Source organism: Bos taurus, chromosome 26 (assembly GCF_002263795.3).
Source record: "Bos taurus isolate L1 Dominette 01449 registration number 42190680 breed Hereford chromosome 26, ARS-UCD2.0, whole genome shotgun sequence".
NCBI classification, from domain to species: domain Eukaryota; kingdom Metazoa; phylum Chordata; class Mammalia; order Artiodactyla; family Bovidae; genus Bos; species Bos taurus.
This window is the reverse complement of record NC_037353.1, coordinates 13,519,054-13,540,727: the sequence shown is the minus strand read 5'-3', so window position 1 is coordinate 13,540,727 and position 21,674 is coordinate 13,519,054. Positions and strand designations below refer to the sequence as shown.

At 37.9% G+C, this 21,674-nt stretch overlaps 2 protein-coding genes across 3 annotated transcripts in view; one reads left to right on the top strand and one right to left on the bottom strand.

Annotated features, from left to right (window-relative positions):
* BTAF1 (B-TFIID TATA-box binding protein associated factor 1) overlaps nucleotides 1-21,674 on the bottom strand; it is an 87,785-nt gene that overhangs the window by 1,581 nt on the left and 64,530 nt on the right. For both annotated transcript variants that reach the window (XM_059881985.1, XM_024986069.2), the window contains exons 22-37: nucleotides 21,502-21,655; nucleotides 20,975-21,084; nucleotides 19,419-19,620; nucleotides 18,155-18,303; nucleotides 14,290-14,442; nucleotides 13,952-14,073; nucleotides 13,694-13,861; nucleotides 11,898-11,975; nucleotides 11,634-11,763; nucleotides 10,356-10,497; nucleotides 10,079-10,209; nucleotides 7,479-7,604; nucleotides 5,925-6,077; nucleotides 3,641-3,852; nucleotides 2,271-2,430; nucleotides 1,344-1,514 (exon numbers count right to left, since the gene is read on the bottom strand). In XM_059881985.1, coding sequence (XP_059737968.1) covers nucleotides 1,344-1,514; nucleotides 2,271-2,430; nucleotides 3,641-3,852; nucleotides 5,925-6,077; nucleotides 7,479-7,604; nucleotides 10,079-10,209; nucleotides 10,356-10,497; nucleotides 11,634-11,763; nucleotides 11,898-11,975; nucleotides 13,694-13,861; nucleotides 13,952-14,073; nucleotides 14,290-14,442; nucleotides 18,155-18,303; nucleotides 19,419-19,620; nucleotides 20,975-21,084; nucleotides 21,502-21,655 — 2,361 coding nt within the window. The remainder of the gene's footprint in view (nucleotides 1-1,343; nucleotides 1,515-2,270; nucleotides 2,431-3,640; nucleotides 3,853-5,924; nucleotides 6,078-7,478; nucleotides 7,605-10,078; nucleotides 10,210-10,355; nucleotides 10,498-11,633; nucleotides 11,764-11,897; nucleotides 11,976-13,693; nucleotides 13,862-13,951; nucleotides 14,074-14,289; nucleotides 14,443-18,154; nucleotides 18,304-19,418; nucleotides 19,621-20,974; nucleotides 21,085-21,501; nucleotides 21,656-21,674) is intronic.
* Nucleotides 1-21,674, top strand: part of CPEB3 (cytoplasmic polyadenylation element binding protein 3) — a 263,323-nt gene that overhangs the window by 237,950 nt on the left and 3,699 nt on the right. The gene's annotated exons all lie outside the window — the stretch shown is intronic.

Sequence of the window (21,674 nt, the reverse complement as noted above, 5' to 3'; positions counted from 1 at the left end):
TATTTTTCTTTAAAATACCACACTTATTTCTAACACAGCACTTTTTCAACAGAGTTGAAAACAAACACTTCCAACTATGGGGAAGCTAATGATCTCGTAAGATAGCCTATTCTATTTTCCACTGCCCTAATAATTTACCATTTTATGCTTTTTATTTGAGAAGAATTTTAAGAACACTGCAAAGAACTCATTGTTAACTGTGTCACTTTGGGCTCTATCATTCTTCCTCCCTGTATATATATTACAAAATTAGATATACATTAGCCTTTCCCCAAACCAATTCAGAGTAAGTTGTAGATATTATTTATGTCCCTTTACCCCAAGAACAAGGACACTCTTTTATATAACCAGAGTACAGAGCACAATAATCAAGATCTCATATATTCAGATTTTGCTAGTAAGATGGTTTATGGCAACAGCTCTTGCTTCCCTGGAAGACCCCTTGAGCCCAGTTCTGCTCGCTGAAAGAAGTCACCCATAAGAATATTCTAATGAAATAAAAATACATTTGAAGCAATCCATGTTTCTTTGAGCCTTTTTTCTAGGTTACACAGATCTTGTTCTCTCTACCTTATCTTACATGACACGCTTAAGGAACCTTTCTCCATTCTGGCCACCTTTTGGGGACTAATTTGTTACTGTTGCAAATGCCACACCCAGACATAATATTCTAAATGTGGCTTAACATACAGAGGGAAACGACTTTCTCTAAAATTTGGACCTGATAACCCTGTTATGATAGCTGGCTTAATTGCATTATATAAAGCCATCTCTTACCATAATTTATACTGAGTATACAGTTGATTTTCTGAACCTACACAGGACTTTAAATCAACCCTATTCGTTTTACATTATTAAACCGACAGTATTTCCAGCTGGTGTATTCTTTGCTAATGATTATTTTCTATTAGTTCTGTCATCCACAATAGCAAAAATACCTATTATCTTCATACCTTTGTGGTAATATAGGCATTGTTATCCTGCCAAGACTGAAGATGCTCAAAGAAGTTAATTTGCTTCGAGTCACCAGTTAGTTAATAGGAGGCAGGGCAAGGAATGGAGAGTCAGGTCTAGCTGACTTGAGATAGTTCCTACCTGCTAAAGGACAGCTAAGGAAAGAAAACCCAGGGAGCACACTAGAGCCATCAATCAGAAAGTCAAAACTTCAAACATCCCCTAGTATCTGAGAGTTTTATCTGGACATCAAAAATGCCCTCAAAGGGTTATCTAGTTGATACTAAAGTGAACACCTTTGCTGCCCTTTTTAATACTTTTACCAAGTACTGCCAGGAAGTCTGAACACATATATTATAAATTATAAAAATTGTATAAAAGTTCTTTACCTTATCAAGAGTAAACAGATCAAGGAGTTGATCTGTCCCCATACTCTGCAAACTAGAATTCTCTTGGCTAATAACAGTATTTGCTATGTTCATCTTGAATTTCTGCAAACCCATTATTTTCTCTTCCAGTGTTCCTCTGGTTATCAATCGGTACACATTAACCACACGTTTCTGAATGAGAAAAAGAAGTTAAGCAACTGTAGTGTTCTTGCCTGGAGAATCCCAGGGACGGGGGAGCCTGGTGGGCTGCCGTCTGTGGGGTCGCATAGAGTCGGACATGACTGAAGCGACTTGGCAACAGCAGCACAAATAAATGGATAAGCTTTGAGATTCACCAAATCAGAGGGATTTGTATGCTTGTTTTAGGTACTTGGGGGAAGGCAATGGCACCCCACTCCAGTACTCTTGCCTGGCAAATCCTATGGACAGAGGAGCCTGGTAGGCTGCAGTCCATGGGGTCCCTAGGAGTCAGACACGACTGAGCAACTTCACTTTCACTTTTCACTTTCATGCATTGGAGAAGGAAATGGCAACCCACTCCAGTGTTCTTGCCTGGAGAATCCCAGGGACGGGGGAGCCTGGTGAGCTGCTGTCTATGGGGTCGCACAGAGTCAGAGATGACTGAAGTGACTTAGCAGTTTAGGTACTTGACTACTACTGAATTAGGATTGCAGGTTTTTTAAAAATCTGTGCCCAAGACCTTAAAATGTTTGTAATCACAGAATATTAGGAATGGCTAGTATCCCAGGTTTTCTTGGCCCAAGCGCCTCATTTAATGTGTGAGAAAGTTGTGCAACAAAATCAAGTGACTTACCTAATGTCACAACACTTATTAACATAAAAATAGGAACTCAAACCAAGACTTCGTCTTTTGGGGGAAGTATCATCCCCAGTGTGCAGTTAACACCAGTGAGTGCTGACTTTTACCTGCCCAATGCGGTGGGCCCGGTCCATGGCTTGTAGATCACGCATGGGATTCCAGTCATGCTCCACAAATACCACCGTATCAGCGCCTGTTAAGTTAAGCCCCAGGCCACCAACATGAGTTGTAAGTAAAAGAACATCTATGGATGGATCATTGTTAAACCTAAAAACATAGATATTAAAAAATAAAATTAGTACATTGCTTCCTAAAGTTCCAATAATAGACACTTAAAAGTTTAATAAATATTAAAAGCACAAATAAGAACACTGCTTTATAAATCCATGATACAGCCATGTCTGTGACCACTAGAGACTACCTTCTTTTAAATATACATAACATCTTCAGTAGTAGAAAAAAGGTATTCTATAACATGTTAGAAATTTCATACCTAGCAATTAAGTCCAATTGCAAAATGTACTCGAGTAATTTTCAAAAATGGAACACTAAGACAAAACCCAAGTATGAACCTTTAACATATGGAGACAGAATAGTGTGGGAAAAGGTCAGATCAGTCAGGGAAGGCAGAAGATGGTTGGCAGAAGAAGGGTGGTAAGGGTTGCTAAAATCATACTAGTCCTAGAAGATACTGACAACATCTAGTAAGCTTCTAGGAAAAAGAAAAACTAACATTATTACCAAGCTATTATTTATTACTGACTGAGACAAACACCGGGCTTTACTTTATATGCTTTATATTATTTGTTACAGTAACTCTATAAGGATATTACTATTTGAAAGAGACCCAGGCTGTGTGGATAATAAACATTAGTGCCCAGGAGAACACTGCTTTGATGGTGGAGTTTGGTTTTAAGTCCCTTCCTAGGTCTCTGTTTTGTGCCTTAAGATCTCTTAGGAATGTCTGTTAAAAATGCTTTGAAGTCAGCAGCCTGCATGACAGATCCTAGGAGCCTGCATTTTAAAAAGTGAACCACGGAGATTTCTAAAGCAGACCACATACAAGAAACACTGCACTCAGAGACTGCTTCCAAGCCCGGCCAGCTTCTGTCTTGTTCTCAGTGCAGATGGAGAGATGAGGATAAAGGTCATAGTGAAGCCACCTGTTTGCCACCTCTTACCCCAACCACCAAATACAGATGAAGGAGAAATAGTTACCTCTCTGTTTTGATGCCTTAAACTTCTTTCATGCCCATAAGGATGCTTTCCTAATAGAGTTCTTTCCCCCTAGCTAAACAAACTACTCAATTACATTTCTGCACTTCTGTATTTTAAAAGGTAAAGATTTAGTTGGGTTGAATTATATAATAAAACACATTTTCAGATATTTAGTCAAAGTAGCTCGTGGGCAAACTTCTATGTAAGTAATAGTAATAGACTGACTATAACTTATTTATGAGTTTCAGAAGACACTTACCGTGAAACAATGGAGTGCCTCTGACCAGGAGGTATGCTACCATCCAATCTCAAGTAGGTGACAGAGGGTAAATGAGGTTTGAGAAGATCATGCTCCACTATATCCAGCATGCTTTTAAGTTGACAGAAGATCAGTATCCTGTGCTGGGCTACTACAGACTCTGTGCCACTCTCAGAAGTACTGCCATTTCCCAAACCACAGTCCAACAGCAACTTGAAGAAAGAATCACTTGTTATATACAGGTGTCCCATAAAAGTAGGCAATCAATCTCACTGAAATAAATGCTTCTCTTTGTGGTGAGAAAAGGTTAACTTACCTGTGACCTGAAAAACAGGTTAGCATTCTGGGCTATCGTTGTATAATATTTTCTACTCTAGCCTATGTGAAATCAACACTCTTCATCCATTAATTATTCTCAATAAAACTTAAGCCAGAAAAGCTATAAAACCTAAAACAATAACTGAAGTCCAGATTTTAAAACAGATTTTTCTTTAAGGGTAGATAAACTAAAAGCTGAGTTTTGCAATAAGGAGCTCACAGTCTGTGATATGATGTACTTACTACAAGTGATATGAGCAAAATGGCAGAGTAAGCAGTTTCTAGAAAAATACATTCAAATGGTCCACAAGACCATACATTATAATCAGTGATAATCACAGTGACAAAAAGAGAAATCTTGAAAACACCAAGGGAAAAGTGACTCCCACCACCCCTGCACTGCATGATTTGTGGGATCTTAAGTTTCCTGGTCAGGGATCAAACCCAGGCCCTGGCAGTGAAAGTGCCGAGTCCTAACCACTGGACCACCAGGGAATGCCCAGGAGTGACTTCATGTGAAAGGGATTCTCAATGAGATTAACACCTGTTTTCTCATCAGAAGCCATGGAGGTCATCATTATCAAGAAAGTGAAAAGAATCTATGGAATTGGAGAAAGTATTTGCAAATTATATATCTGATAAAGGCTTAACATCTAGAATATAAACTCCTAAAACTCAACCAAAAGAAACAGTCCAATGAAAAAAATAGTTGAAAGACTTCAACAGGTATTTCTCCAAAGAAGATATGTCTTAATAAGCACATGAAAAAAAAAACCATTATTAGTTATTAGGGAAAACTAATCAAATCAACAATGTGACACCATCTCCTACCTACAGCGATGGTTAAATTAGAAAAAGGAAAATCTTGGGGAGGATATAGGAGTCAGAACCCTGGCACATGGCTTGCAATGTAAACATTACAGCCACTGTGGAAAGGTTTGGTAGTTCCTTCAAAAGTTAACCACGGAATAACTATGTAATCCAGCAGTTTCACTCTCATATCTATACCTAAAAGAACTCAAACAGATACTTGTAATGTTCACTGCAGCATTATTCACAATAGCCAGAGGTGGAAGCAACCCAAGTGTCCATCCACACACGACTGGAGAAACGAAACGTGGCTTGCTGCGCTGTGCTTAGTGTGTCTGACTCTGTGAGCCCATGGGCCCTGGCCTCCAGGCTCTTCTGTCCAGGGGGTTCTCTAGGCAAGAGGACTGGACTGGGTTGCTATGCCCTCCTCCAGGGGACCGTCGTGAACCAGAGATGGCACCCTGGTCTCCTGCACTGCAGGTGGATTCTTGACCATCTGAGCCACCAGGGAGGCCCAGAACGTAGTGGTGGTGGTTGTAACAGCAACAATAGAGGAATATTACTTGGCCATAAAAATGAAGTGCTGATGTATGCTGTGACGTGAAGGAAACCTGGAAATAAGTAAAACTAGCTAACCACCAAAGAAAAACATGTGATCCCATGAAATATTTAGAACAGATATATTCATACAGACAAAGTAGATGAGAGGTTCCCAGGGTTATAGAAAGGAAAGTGGGAAGTAACTCCTGAATGGGTAGTTTCAGGCCTTCCCTGGCAGCCGGATGGTTAAGACTTCTCACTCCCTATGCAGGGGGCACGGGTTCAATCTAAGATCCTGTGTGCTGCATGGTGCAGCCAAAAATAAATAAACATAGGTACAGAGTTTCTATCTGGATGATGGGAAAATTCTGGAATAGTGGTGATGGGTACATAACACTGAATGTAATTAATGCCACAGAATTCTACATTTCAAAAACAGTTAAAGTGGCATTTGTTATACTTTACCACAATTTTTAAAAAAGCTGTATCAAAAATTTAACAAACCGAATTTTTGAAAATGGTAAACGCATCAGTAATCTTTTAGAAAAGCAAATTTACCTACTGTTACTGATCAGGAATGTACAACACACATCTAACACTTAAAAGACGTACTTACTTGTTTCAAAGCTGAGAGTTTAGGGGCATGCTGAATATCATGGAGAGAAGAATTCTGAGCTGCAAGTTTTTCAGTAGTATTCTTGAACTCCGGATGCTGAGGTGTTAAGACTAATGCTGGATGGTTGCACAGTTTACGTAAGTACTGTAATGCCTTTAAGAGAGGAAAAAGTATATACAAGTCTCCTTCACGTGACACAAATATTTGTATCTTGGTGTCTTTTCCTGTGCTACTGCATCTGTCTAGAATGCCTTTCTTACGACTCCTATTCATTCTTGAAGAACCAGTTCAAATATCTTATCTGTGATGTCTTCATCTGTACTTCTTGTGCAATTTGTGTTTACTTCTGTGAGAGAATTTATAACATATAAATTGTACAGTGATGTCTGTCTACCCCACTAGACCAATGACCTTCTCATGACAGAAAGTCTTATTAGCTCCTATAGCTAACCCTTTTGAACTGAAAGTGCCTTATAATGTTGCTAGATGATTCTAGAATTAGACATCATTTCCTAAAGGAAGGTTCGTCAAACATTAGTGGGTATGAAAACTTCATACGACCCTTTTAAATCTGCAAAATCTCTCCCCTCTACACAGTATTTTGAGTCAACAGGTCTGGTGGTGGGAAAGGGAAGGTGGAACTGTGTAGTTGTGTTTGAGAATCAGGTCTTGTTTCCTCTGACTCAGCCATACCCTTGTCTTTTGTCATTTACTTGGCCTGTGATTTGGGTCTCACTTTTGGCACACAGATTTGCATCAGTAAGCTCCACTGCTGGGCACTATGATGAAACTGGGAGAGGTATGAGCTTTCAAAATCGCCTTTTCCCGTTTCTATCTTTAAATATGCTGTAGTATTTAAATATGCTGTAGTATTTTAATATCTTCATATCTTGGTGACAAGGCGGGGTTGGGAGATATTCTACAGTGGAATATTTCAAAAGGGAAAAAAAAATGAGTTGACGCTTTCTCTTTTTTCTCATTCATCATCTGTCTCCGGACTTCTGTACTGTATGTAATATCTCTGCCTGGAATCATTTCCTCCCACCAATCTACATGCCTCAACCTTCATTCAGATCTTTGCTCAAATGTCACCTCCTCAGTACATCCCTGATCACCCTGTTGAAAAACTACAACCTACCCTGACTCCTATACTGTATAAGCCGATAGTTGATTTTCTTTTACATGATACATGTTTTTATTATATTTTTCACGCCTAGGGTCTTGTTCACTGCTTTAATTAACCCCTGAGGTTAGAAAAATTACTGCCTTGTGGTAGGTATTCAAATATTTTTTGAATAGGAAACAAAAATTCTCTATTTTAAAACTCTTCATGTAATAACTGTAATATTGCAGTTTTCACTTTAATTTTAATATTAAATTGCCTATTACTAATTACAAACATGAAAATTAATTAATTTGGCTTTTTTACCTATTTTCAAGAATGTATACACAAAATTGAAAAAATTAGATAAACCCACATTTCAATGTTTCATATAAACATTGCTGTACTGAAGAGCATTCTTTAACATTTAAAAAGTGGGCTATAATATGTACCTGGAATACATGACCTGTAGCTTTAAGCTTTGGTTTTTCGGTTTCTTCAGAAAGTGCAGCTGAAGAAACTGTTTCATCAACATCGCACTTGGCACGAGACTTAGCAAAATCCTCATAGAGCTGAACCTGTAAATTCCCCCACAAAAACAGTAAGCATATTTTTTTCAATTGTTCAAAACATGACTAGAAAAGGCCAGTAGCAATGTAAATCAGCCCTCATCAAAGAAAATGAATTACGCAACCTACTTGAATATAGATGATCCACTGCAGCGTGGTAGATTCCTTTTAAATTACATTTAGAAAACAAGTTTAACACATTGTTCAGCTGCTAAAATATTTTTTAAAAAAGTCAAATAATCCTAAATTCAATTTTTCCACTCTATTTATAAGTTACTGATAAAAGAGAACCTGAACCCTTACAAATAAATGAGGAAATTTTCCTTGAGTGATGTTACATGGTCAAGACCCTAACAGGTATGTTTCAAAAGACCAAGTTTTAAAAAAGACACTAACCGCAGAACCCACACCAAGTTTAAAGTACTTCCTTATGAGTCAGGGTTCCTGCCTTGTATATGTTAAAACAATGAGAAAGGGAAGAAATCTACAGTGCTGAAGAATAGAAGTCAGAGAATAAAAACCTGTAGGTGCAAACAAACCCAGATGTCACTTCCCTCTGCAGCTCCCTTCCTCCAAACTACTTAAATGTGTTTTATGCTGATGTTATAATACCACTATAATATCTCAGGTTTTTTCATATGGCACCTTTTCTTTATCATACTTAAAGTCATCTCATTACCTCTAAAATTTTTCTTTCAAGAAATATTAATCCAATTTTTACAAACAAGGGATGGAGGCCAAGAAATGATGTAGTTGATATCATGGAGCTCTTGGCATTTAAATTAGTGTTTTGTCCACAAAACTGAAGCTGGAGAGATAAATACTAAAAGGTTAACTGTCTATATACTGGAGGGGAAAGAAGCTATTTTGCAGATACGTCTGTGTATCTTTTATTCATTTGAACCATACTAAATCATAGAAAGTGAAGTGAAGTCGCTCAGTCGTGTCCGACTCTTTGTGACCCCATGGACCGTAGCCTACTACGCTCCTCCGTCCATGGGATTTTCCAGGCTAGAGTACTGGAGTGGGTTGCCATTTCCTTCTCCAGAAGGAAAGTGAAGAGGAACTAAAAAGCCTCTTGATGAAAGTGAAAGAGGAGAGTGAAAAAGTTGGCTTAAAGCTCAACATTCAGAAAACTAAGATCATGGCATCTGGTCCCATCACTTCATGGCAAATAGATGGGGAAACAGTGGCTGACTTTTTTTGGTGGGGGCTCCAAAATCACTGCAGATGGTGACTGCAGCCATGAAATTAAAAGACGCTTACTCCTTGGAAGGAAAGTTATGACCAACCTAGATAGCATATTAAAAAGCAGAGATATTAGTTAACAAAGGTCCATCTAGTCAAGGCTATGGTTTTTCCAGTGGTCATGTATGGAGGTGAGAGTTGGACTGTGAAGAAAGCTGAGCGCCAAATAATTGATGCTTTTGAACTGTGGTGTTGGAGAAGACTCTTGAGAGTCCCTTGGACTGCAAGGAGATCCAACCAGTCCATTCTAAAGATCAGTCCTGGGTGTTCACTGGAAGGACTGATGCTAAAGCTGAAACTCCAATACTTTGGCCTCCTCATGTGAAGAGTTGACTCATTGGAAAAGACGCTGATGCTGGGAGGGATTGGGGGCAGGAGGAGAAGGGGACAACAGAGGATGATGGCTGGATGGCATCACTGACTTGATGGACGTGAGTCTGAGTGAACTCCGGGAGATGGTGATGGACAGGGAAGCCTGGCGTGCTGCGATTCATGGGGTCGCAAAGAGTTGGACGCGACTGAGCGACTGAACTGAACTGAAATCATCTGATACTGAAACAGACTGATGCTTACTAACCTAGAACACAACGTAAACATTCAAAGAGAAGATTCTGTTTATAGGCCATATTTTACTAAGACAAGAGATAGCTTCCCCTTACAAAAATACCACACACACACAAATACTACACAAGGAAAGGCATACCATAAATGCCTTTGACAATGGTCTCTATGTACAAAGTTAGAACTGGGCAGATGCCAATACTTCTCTTGAAAATTTACTGGCAATACTTTAGAAGAGATGAGGTCCCACTTCCCAACTCAGCCCTGATGTATACACCTATAACGCTGCTGTAAGGAAAAGACATCACAGGCAGACTTCTGGCCCTAAAACACTGGCTTGCTTCTTTATCACTTGCTTACTTCTTACTGTATCATTTTAACGTTCCAACTTTTTCAATTAACTTGAGACGTATAACAAAGCAATTATGACAGTAGACTTTGTATTAATGCTGTGTTGAAAATGCACAAACCCAAATGTGTACTTGTATACCCAAACAGATTCATTTAGGTTTTACATCTGTTTGAAACAGAATATTCCTGAAGTCTAAGGAAGTAGAAGCTAGATTAGAGCAATAAAACCAAAGGCTACATCCCTTTACTCACAACTTTTGTGACTTATTCAAAGCATTCTAGTAATAAACAGCATCAACAACCACAACTGCCAGATTCCTAACCTGGAGAGGACTGAGAGTGCAATAATAGTCTTGAATAATTTTGGGTGGCAGATCCTGTAAAACATCTTCTTTCATTCTTCTCAAAAGAAATGGCAGGACCTGGCGGTGCAGTGCATCCATTGCAAGAACACCTGTTAGTAGTTATTAACAGAATTAGTTTTATTCTATTTATTATTCTTATTAATTTCTCTAATAATAAAATTAAATGACTTCCCCCAAATTAGATATAAATTAGATTCACTTGCATAGAATATACAATGGTATCTCCTTTTCCTACCTGCTTCTTGTTCTCGACTGGAGCTTCGAGCATCCCTACTTGCTAATATAGGTTTACCATACCGAGCAGCAAACTGGCGTTCAGTCCCCAAAAATCCTGGCATGAGGAAATCAAATAATGACCACAGCTCCAAAACGTTGTTCTGAATATAAGAAAGGAACACCAGTTATCTTGTGTGCTAGGATTATTTCCTTAAACTTAAAAATGGAACAATAATGAAAGCCCAGTGTAATGACAGATGAGAGAGATTATCACTATATTTCTGGATATGAGTCTATATTTTACTGTGTAAAATTTGGAGAAAATACTCTATCCTATTTACAGGAACTTTCAAGTCTTTTCCACCACAATAAGCCTTGGTCCACAGTATTTAAATCTTTTTGGTCGGTTCTATCAAGTAGTAAATAGAGCAGAAAGATGAATACGTTTCTGGTTTTTTTGAGACTAAGCTTAACAGCAAGATTTAAGAAATCTGGCCATCACCATCATTTATTCAAAGCAGGAAAACCTAGAAGAGTTTGGTTATAGGTCATGTCTACCCAGTATTTATGGGTCATGAGAAAAGGTAAAGGTTTTTTCCAATTCTACTTGGGAGTTTCACAAAACAAAAACCAAAAAAAAATAACACCCCCCACACTTTTCCATTTTGGATGCTTTCCCAGTATGTGTGGATCCTAAGGTACCGTCCTATCTGTTTACCCCTTCCAGAAGCCCTTCTCACCCTGCTTAAGCTCTGGCTCACCGTGGTGGGTTGCCTTCCTGCAGTGAAACCCTTCTAACTGCACTTGGGCTTTGCCTCCTGACTCATGGGCTGCTGCTACTAAGTCGCTTCAGTCGTGTCCGACTCTGTGCAACCCCATAGATGGCAGCCCACCAGGCTCTGCCGTCCCTGGGATTCTCCAGGCAAGAACACTGGAGTGGGCTGCCATTTCCTTCTCCAATGCATGAAAGTGAAAAGTGAAAGTGAAGTCGCTCAGTCGTGTCTGACTCTTTGCGACCCCATGGACTGCAGCCTTCCAGGCTCCTCCGTCCATGGGATTTTCCAGGCAAGAGTACTGGAGTGGGGTGCCATCGCCTTCTCCGGACTCATGGGCTACTACAGCCTAAAATCACATTTTAAATATGAGATTTAAAACCGGGTTTGCTCAGATACTGCTACATACCAAATGAACCATTATAAAAGCAAGATAATTACTGGAAATTATTCCAAAAACTAAAAAAAAAACCTCTTCTTTAATTCACTGTCAAATGCCAAGTAAAGAAAAGGTAAATAATTACCTGGATTGGTGTTCCAGAAAGAATAATCCTGTAATTAGCAGTCAGTTGTTTTACTGCTTTTGACAATTTTGTTTTTCCGTTTTTGATGACATGGCCTTCATCAAGAATACAGTAGTTAAACTTAATATTTCTAAGGAAAAATAAACAAAAAATGTTAGCATCTTTTACTACATGTCAGGAACAATATGAAGAGTCTTTGAGGCAGAAAGATACAATTCTCTCTGAATTTGACACTGTTTTCCTTTAAAAAACTTTAACTCTTACCTAAAGAAATCTATGTCATTTCTCACAACATCATAGGAAGCCACTACGAGATTGTGCCTTTTGACCTGGTGCTGTAACCTGCATTTAAAAATAAGCAAGGTTAGAAAATGGGAACCTGCAGAGTTTGTAATACGCTTGCAAAGTGGAAAGCACAGATGCCATTGTAGAAATTGATTTCAATCTGCCTACCAAACCCAATATTCCTTTCTGCTTACTCTACATCCATGACCCTGCTACCTGAAGGCCATTCTCCTTACAACTTGGTCGTGTGGCCCTAACTCAGCTGACTGAAAAGAGGTGAGTACCCGACTCACGATGTGAAGGTCATTTTATTTGCCAAAACCTCTTCCTTGGAGGCACTATTCCTTCAGCATTCCATGTTGTGCTGGGGGCCGAGCACGAGCCATCAGTCACATGTCCCCATAATCACCAAAGAGGTGAAGCATTTTAATCAGATCAAGCCATTCACAATATTTTATTCCCCAATCATGGAGGCTGGCTTGGGGACATGACGCAATCAAGGCCGGCCAGTCTCAGAGACTATCTCTGTTCATTACAGTTGCCAAGCTAGGAGAATGTAGGCCTAAGACTGCCCATGACCTTTTATCTATACCAATAGTAGACAAAAGTCCAGTAGAGACCAACAGAACAAGCTATGCATGGGGAAGAACAGTAATTTAGATGTACCTGAAGCAAGAATTCACCCCAAGATGCTCAGTTTAATTAATGAATTTCCTGTTTGCTTAAGCTAGTCTCAGTTGAATTTCTACCACTTATAAATGGATGAATTCCTTTACAGTAAATTCTTTAAGAGTACAAGCTCTTGAGCTGCCTGTGTTCAAATCTTCATTTAATTACAGCTAGTGAGCTTCTATTTAATTAGCTGAGTGATCTTCCCAGGCCCCATGTCTTAAAACTCCTTATCTGCAAGTTGGGAACAATAATAGTACCCATACCTCATAAGGTAATTAAGAGAATACATGGTATTACATAAATGTAAATAAAACTGCTTAGAATATCTAATGCCTGACCAGTAAGTGCTCAGTATATGTTAGCTATTAATTCACAGAAGGGCAGCAAATCTACGGACTAATCAGTAATCTGTGACTATCCAAGCTTTAAAAGACAAACTGGAAGTAATGATACACCACTCTTCAACACCTGTATTTAGGAACAGAGATGTATTAATAGAACTATAGTGTTCTATGGGATCAGGGCAGCTAGAGCAAGCCACTGTGCACCAAAAGCACTTTTGGGGAGAGGGAAGAAGGAAGAGGTAGCTCTTAGGGAAAGTGCATAAAAAATGAAGAAATAACAGAAGCTCCTAGGAGATGCTATGATCACAAGACTTTAGGAAAGGCACCAAGAACGGTTTTGGTTCTTGATAGTTTCCTAGCTCCAAAACCTTAGAGCCTAACTGATTGTTGACAGTGGTTAATGTCCTTACACTGTGTATTTATTTTATGATTTATTTGGCTATGCCATGTTTTAGCTGTGGTTTTTAATTACAGCACATGGGATCTAGTTCACCAACCAGAGACTGAACCCAGGCCCCCTGCACTGGGAGCACAGAGTTTTAGCTACTGGACCATCAGGGAAGTCCCGAAACTCCTTAAATTTTGATGAGTCTCACTGATTCTATTTTTAATACGTTCATTTACCTTTCTTAAATAAGTTAAAGTAAGTTTCTATGTCTGATGGCCAAAAAAACTAACTAGAATTCATTTTTAATAAATTTTATTCTTCCAAATTACTTAAAGCAAAGATTAAACATTTTCTGGTTGTACAGTTCTTACCTTATTCTTTCAGTAGGAGGTCCAGTGTAATGCAGTGGATTGAGATATTCTCTGGAGCAAAATTTACCTACTTCATCCACCCAATGACCTGTTAATGTTGGTGGACAAACCACCAAGGAAGGAAGTGGCATACATTCTGCCAATTTTGATCTTGCATATTCCTGGGCCCTTTACAACAGCAAAACACAATGAATTAACCAGCTTGTTTATACTGCTCAGCGTCTGAAAGCCTTGTGTTAACATAACATTTAAAATCACCTGTGACAGTGATCTCCTGCTAGAATACAGATGGACTGTAAAGTCTTCCCTAAACCCATGTCATCACACAGAATTCCATGAAGCTTATACTTATTAAGAAATGCTAACCAGTTCACACCATCCTGAAACGTTGGGAGAAAGAGAAAAATGGTAAATGTGAACAGATCATAAAAATATTTTTCTGTAAAGAACATGTTTACAAAGACCAAAGGCAGGGAGAAATAAATGGATACAAGACACCAAACACAAGAATTTTAATTATTAAATCAATCTTTAAATTCTTCAAGGTGTATTTAAAAGGAATAATCAGAATTTGTAAGATAAGTATAAAACTTTACCTGTTGATATTTTCTGAGTTCAGCATTGATTGGTACTGGAATCTTGTAATTTTCTAACTTTTTCCCATCTAACAATTGCTCCAAAAAGTGTCTTTCCTTGGCTTTCAATTGGATTAATTCTTCTGACATATTTGGAGGGTCCGGAATGCCTGCCTAAAATTATTTTTTAAGTGTATTAAAATGATTTGCTACACGCACACACACACGCACACACATATATATGCAAAGAAAAACCAATTCAAAAATAGTATCATTTTAGTGACTGGAAGACAAATACTTAAGACTTCGGTATTAAAAGCACTATATGATGAGATTATTAAATAAGCACATCTAAGCTATTTTAAGAACACAGCTACAACTTATTTTTCCCATACCATGTGTTACTTGATAATGGCAAAATTGTATTGTTTAAGTGGAATGCTGTTACTATAGAGCCTCTTTAGTGTTGATGGTTGCCCAGGGTATTGGTTCTAAAAATGTGGTCTGCAGACCGCTCAGGATTTCTAAGACCTTTTCACAGGGTTACTGACTGCAGCTATTTCATAACAAAGGATAAGACATTGTTTGCTTTTTCCACTGTGTTGACTTTTGCTCTGATGCACAAAAGTAATGGTGGGCAAGACTGCTTTTGCCTCAGAAAGAATCAAGGCGGTGACACCAAATATACGAGCAGTCACTATTACTTGCTGCCACGCACCAGCCTTTTTTTAACACAAGCTGGTTTCACTTAAGAATGTCACTGAAGCAGTAAAAATAATTTTATTAAACCTCAACCTTTGAATGGCACATCTTTTTTTAACATTCTGTGCAACAAAATATGAAGTATTCCATAAAGCATTTCTGCTGTATACCATGCATACTGAAATACAAAATATTTAGGAAAAGCACTTGTAAGATTTCTTAAAATTGTGAGTTGACCTAGCTGTTTTTTACAGAACGAGTTTACTTGAATGGACTGACAAACTATGGTTATTCTGACTTGAGTATCTGGCAGATTATTTTTTTTAAAAAATTTGGTCACTTCAAGGAAAATGAGTGGCACAACTTGTTGTCAGTGATAAAATGCAAGCTGTCAAAAGCAACTTAGCACTGCAGGTGCTTCCCAATATTTAAAAATTTTCTGTTGGTGATACTAATGAGTCTTTTTTGTTACTATATGCTGATATGAATCAACCTTTAAAAGACTTACATAACTCAGTGAGCCAGTGTTCTCCAGATGACCAAAGCGTGTATCTGTAAAAGGTCTATTCAAAAGTCTAATGGATTTATTCTTTAAATGAATTAATAAATCTTTTTCCACTTTTCACTTTTAATTTCTACTACAGAAAATATAAACAAAAATTCTTTGGGGTCTTTAATATTTAAGAGTGTAAAGAGGTACAGAGACCAAAAAGTTTGAGAACTACTGCCCTATGATTAAGAAATTAGTTCCCCAACCAGGGATCGAACCTGTCCCCTCTGCAGTGAAAGCTCGCACCACCAGGGAATTCCCTCAAAAGGGTTTAGAATTAACAACTTAATCAAGATAGAAACTAACATTTTAACACATTCAATATCCTAATGATAACTATCAAAACAAGGCCTTTCTGCACAGTGCTTTACATGGAAGTAACAAATCTTCAGACATTTATCCTCATGGACCTTTTAATAAATAACAACCAGATATAACGCTGTACTTCCTGGGCGGCACTATAGGTAAAGAACCTGCCTGCCAGTGCAGGAGAAATGAGAGACGCCAAGTTTGATCCCGGGTTGGGAAGATCCCCTGGAATAAGAAATGGCAACCCACTCCAGTATTCTTGCCTGGAGAATCCCATGGACAGGGAAGCCTGGCGGGCTACAGTCCATAGGACCACAAAGAGTTGGACATGACTAAAGTGACTCAGCATAAGGCCATACAATGAGGTACATTTCCTAACAATGATTAGGATTCATAAATATTGTACAGTGCCAGGAACTCTTCCATTGATATCTTCCTCCCTCCAATTCCTATAAAAGCAGCAAGAGTTACTAACAGTGCAAGGAATAAAAGCTTCTATCCAACCCACTGCTTGATAGTCCCAGAATCCTTGAAAGAAAAGTACATGATTCTTCTTATGAAAATATAACAGTGAATCAAGATAAAGTGGAATAGCAATTAACCTGCATGACATTCTTGTTTCTACTGCTGTGTCTTCAAATTCACAGCATCTAATCTGTCATTAATCCTATCCAATGTGTTTTTACTTGTAATTGTATCTTTCAACTCAAGAATTTCAATGTGGGTTGTTCTTATTTCTTCCATTTCACTCTTTATTACACTCATGCTTTCCCTCTACCTTCTTGAACATATGGAGCATATTTTAATGACCTTGTATACTAATTCTATTATCTGGGTCATTTCAGGGTCTGCTTCTATTGACTGACTTTTCTCCTGGGTAACTTCTTTTTTCTTCCTCTGGCCACACCACATGGCTAGTGGGATCTCAGTTTCCCACCTAGGGATTGAACCCTGGTCATGGCACTGAAAGCCTAGAATCCTAACCACTAGGCCACTAGGGAATTCCTTCTGGTTAATTTTTTGATGTGTGCTAAATATCCTAAGTTTTATGCTGTTAGGTGCTAAACTCTTGGGGGTTAAATATTTTAGTTTTTTTAATTTTTTCTGGGATGTAGTTAAATATCTGAAACCAATCCAATCCTTTAAGGCTTGCTTTTTTTAGGCTTTGCTAATGTGGGTTCAAATCTTCTTGCAAGGGTTAATTTGGCCCCATTACTCAGGCAGTGTACTTCTGAAGACTGTACTCAGTACCCTATGGTAAGTCCTTTGACTCAGCTTTTTTTTTTTTTTAAACCAGATATAGTCAAACTCTTCCCCCTGCCGAGAGACTGTTCCAAAGTATTATGCTCATACTTTTCTAGTAGAAATATAAAATGGTACAGTTTTCTGGGAAAACAATTTGATAGTTTCTTAAGAAGTTAAACATCATATGACCCAGTAATTCCATTCCTAAATGTGTGCTCAAAAGAAAGAAAAGCAGGGACTTCCCTGGTGGTCCACTGGTTAAGAATCTGCACTTCCACTGAAGGGGGCACGGGTTTGATCCCTGGTCAGGGAACTAAGATCCCATGTGCCTCACAGAGAAATCAAAAAGAGAAGGGGGAAAAAAAAAGCTTACACCCAAATACTTTATAAGTGCATGCTCACAGCAGCATTACTCATAATAGCCAAATGTCCATCAACTGATGAATGGATAAACAAAATGTGGTATTCTAGTGTATTATCTGGCCTAAAAAGGAACTACTGGGCACATACTACAGAATGGGCGAAATGCATATATACTTATTTCTTGAATTACAAAAATCCCATAAAAATATATTAAGTGGCTAAGTGACAGGGTCCTGGCTTTTCTCTTGCTTCAAGCCACTTCTATTTGCTCCATTGGCCACATATATTATTTCTGTCCCATAAGTATACTCCAAAATTGTTCAACTTCAGCCTTGCATTCTGCTTTCTCCATAATCCAACAAGCATATCGTTTGCTTTTTACACTTTCAGTTACCATCTCTCAAATTTACCTTTCATGTAAACTCCAGAACAGTATCTTAGATATTACTGGGATACTCAGGAACACAAATTTCTAGAACAGCATCTAGAAATCTAGCATCACCTAAAGAATTATTCTTTTATGAACCATAGTTTTATTTAAAACAGTGTTAAAGAAAATTACCTATTAAAACATAAAAGTCTTAACACTTATAATGTAAACATATTCAACATCTTTTAAAAAACTTGTTCTTTAAAATGTGTTCTTTAAAAGGTGTTACAATTATCATGAAGTTATTGAAAACATTAAGTTCATAAACCAAGTTATCATCAACTTACCTCAAGTGGCATGAGTCTAATTAGTGTTGCAAAGCACTGTGTAGCCATGAATCTTACACTGTCCGTCTGATCACTCATCCTTCCCAACACAGGCACAACTAAGAGTACAATGTATGGAACGATTCCAACATCCAGTTGTTCCATGACACCTGAGGAAGTTACTAAGGAAATTTCTAACTGGTTCCAGGGTAGCTGTTTTCATAAACAAACCGATATACCAAGACTGGGACTTCTAAGACAGTTCCTCATTGCTTCCCTGTATTATGAGGGACTGACTATCCCTCAAGGTCTGATTCAATTATAACAGCATTTATACAGGGTTACTCTTTTGTAAAAACTATGTAACTTTCTCAAGATTAAGAAGATGATTTTTTTCATCTGAGGAATGCTGGAGGAAATCTTTACTAAGATTTTTTTCCATAGAGGAATTCCTACAAGTTTCTAGAACTCACATATCAAAATAAATTGATTTACATTGCAAGCAAGGGAGCACAACTAAGTGTCAAAAATTAATTCCAATTTCCCCACCAGGATCCTAACAACCCTGAGCTGGAGACAGCAGGTCCAAAGAGTTCAATCCCATAATCTTTAGCATTTCTTTAGCTAGAGTTTTTACTGGTTTGCTCTCTATCCATCTTTCTTGCTCTTAGACCAAAATATCTTTTAGGTATTTTGAGTTAAACAATGTTCATGGATGTCATACCCTTGGTAAAAAGCTTGTCTGTATATTTCTAGTTAATTAATCATTTTGCCAGACAATCAATGAACAAAGCAAACATAGTAAATTTATAAGCATCTGATTAATACTGGGTTGGCCAAAAAAAGTAGTATAGCATCATATAGAAAAAGCCAAATGCACTTTTTTAGCAAACCTCATATTTAAAAACATACTGACTATAAATTTTTTGCTTATAAAAAGATCTCAAAATTAACAGTAATTCTTCAATTTTTTGTGTGAATATTATAATAAAATGTAAATACAGGTATAATGTAATGCAATAAAAATAACACTTCAAAATAAAATGTAAAAAAGTAGTTTTCTTTTTTGGAACAAGGCAGGTTGTGTGCACATTTGTTTTTGGTGCTGGGTTTTTTTTGGCTTGTTCTCCTCCCACCCCCCAATCCTGACACGGCTTGCTCAGCAGTGAAAGTGTGGAGTCCTAACCACTGGACTGCCCTGTATATATCTGAATAAATTTTATTTTAGTCACTCTTAAATAAAGCAAATATAATTTGAGTAGTTTGTCAAAGTGAAAAAGGATACAGGCAAGAGCTTCAATTGCACCCTCCTGTTTGATATTGTCATCAATTGCTCCCAGCCATGGAAGAACCTTCTCCAAAAATATATTCATTGTTTCCATGGTAGCTATTTTGCTCATGACGCCCACACAACGAGCAGCCATGTGCCTCACTGCAGTGCTGGGGTACTGAAGGCACATGTAAAGATGAGGCAAATGCAGTACCAACTAAAAACAAAAAGACAAGTCAGAAGACTCAATAGGGAATCTCATGTTTAAACTATAATGGCCCTTACTCAGAGGTTCTCAATATTCCAAGCAATGCTAAATCCAAGAATTATCTCCAGTTACCTTAAAACATTGTCAGAACATACTCAATAAAAATTTAATCTAAATCTACATTATTATAATGCTTTTAAAAAGAAGAGATGGATGCAGAACTTCTCCCCTATTGAATATTCTCTTAAGCATCAGGGAACACTCAATACTTTCCAAAATTCGCAGGGAACACATCAAAGGCACTTGCACGATTCTCCTACTGAGGCTGGGAAAATGACACTGCACATCATCAGCCCCCTCCAAATCTAGCTTAGGTTTAAGTACATACTTTGTATTCCCTGGGTTGGGTGATCCTGATTTTGCTCTAGGCACCATACTCTGGTAGTTATTTTCCACTTTAACTTCCTGGCTTTCCATATGCAATATAATCACAAGAGCACGACATATCCCATTATTAAATGTCTGATGCACAGAAGCCAGGATTAATGTTGATGAGAGTCAGGTACTTGCTCAACAAACTAGCCTTACAGTTCAACTGAATGCATCCTGTTTGATCACGGAGGGTGAGCACTTACAGATGAATTCTGTCCTTCTTTACTAAATTCCCAAAATTTAACAAGTAAAAGAATATGCTTTGTTACTATATAAACAGAAGAATTTCCCTCTACTCTCTCCTATATGAATAGAGAATTGACGCTAGCACCCTTTATGATGTTATAAATTGCAAAGCTTCCTATTACAGTTACATGGAAAGAATAATATCAATACTTTATTCAGTGGAAAAACCAGATAATTAATTCTCTGGTCTATGTTCCTCCTCCCTCTATTCTAATTTTTTGGTGACAGAGATTTTAATAGTTAAAAAATAAACCCATGTTCTATCTTTGCCACTGACTAGTTTCATCTCAGAGAGGTAAGTTCCTCCTACCATTACATTTATCTAGGGAAGAGATTTTATCACCTGGATTCTTCTGTTCCTGAACTATATTATTAAGATGGTACAGATGAACAGGGATGCAGCTTTCTTTTGTGTTTGAAGCTGGCTTCAGGTCATCAGAGCCCTGTTCCTACTGCCCTGTATTCTAAGCTCTCAGAGTGGGTTTTCTTTCATGCACCCAGCTCTGCCTCAAAGCCTGGAAGAGTTAAGTTGTCAGGAAAAGAAGGAATCTAGTTATAGCATCTAAAAGAAAATGAAATCATAAGGGATGACATTGTAGTTGCACTTTTCATTCAAGCCTTAAGTCTTTCTAATAAGACTACTCAATTTATTAGGAAAAAAACTACACTTGCATTAGTTAGTTACCAGGGGATGAAGCTCAGAATCCATCGACACTGCTGCTGTTTCAAAAACTTGCAGAGAATTCACCAGTTCTTGGGCAGGGCCATCTCCCTTTTCCAAGAGGGACTTTCCATCTATTAAGATACATTGATTTAAGTGCGTATTACCTTACAAATAGTTTTTCAAAATCCAGAGCTTACAAAAAGTCTTAGCACCCCCCAGCTACTGTGGGAGAATCTCTTTTGCTTTATAATGTAAAATGAAATACAACACCCTTAATTTAACTGCTGAGGTGCTACTCCTAAAGAACTAAAGAAGCTTAATATAATGATCCATTTCAAATCTCTTTCTAAATACATAACAGGAAAAGTAAAAAGCAAGAAAAGTATACAAAATGACATGAAAATCAATGTTTTTACCAACCTTCTATTTAAAAACTTACCAGCTGGCCTGGGATAAACAGGCACAGGCACTGTTATTTTATAAAGACATATGTAATAGATGTACACTGAAATCTGTTTAAATCTCAACTCGGAAAAATATGTACACACCAAAATTATGTATGTCGATTGTATTCCTCAGTGGGCCAACCATCGCATCCCAGAGATGTGGCAACTTCACTGCCATTTCACCACCAAAATGCTTCACTATAGTTGTCAAGGCAAACTCAGCTCCTCTCCGTTGTACCAAGTAAGGCTTCTGGGCCTAAAAATTAAATGTTAGG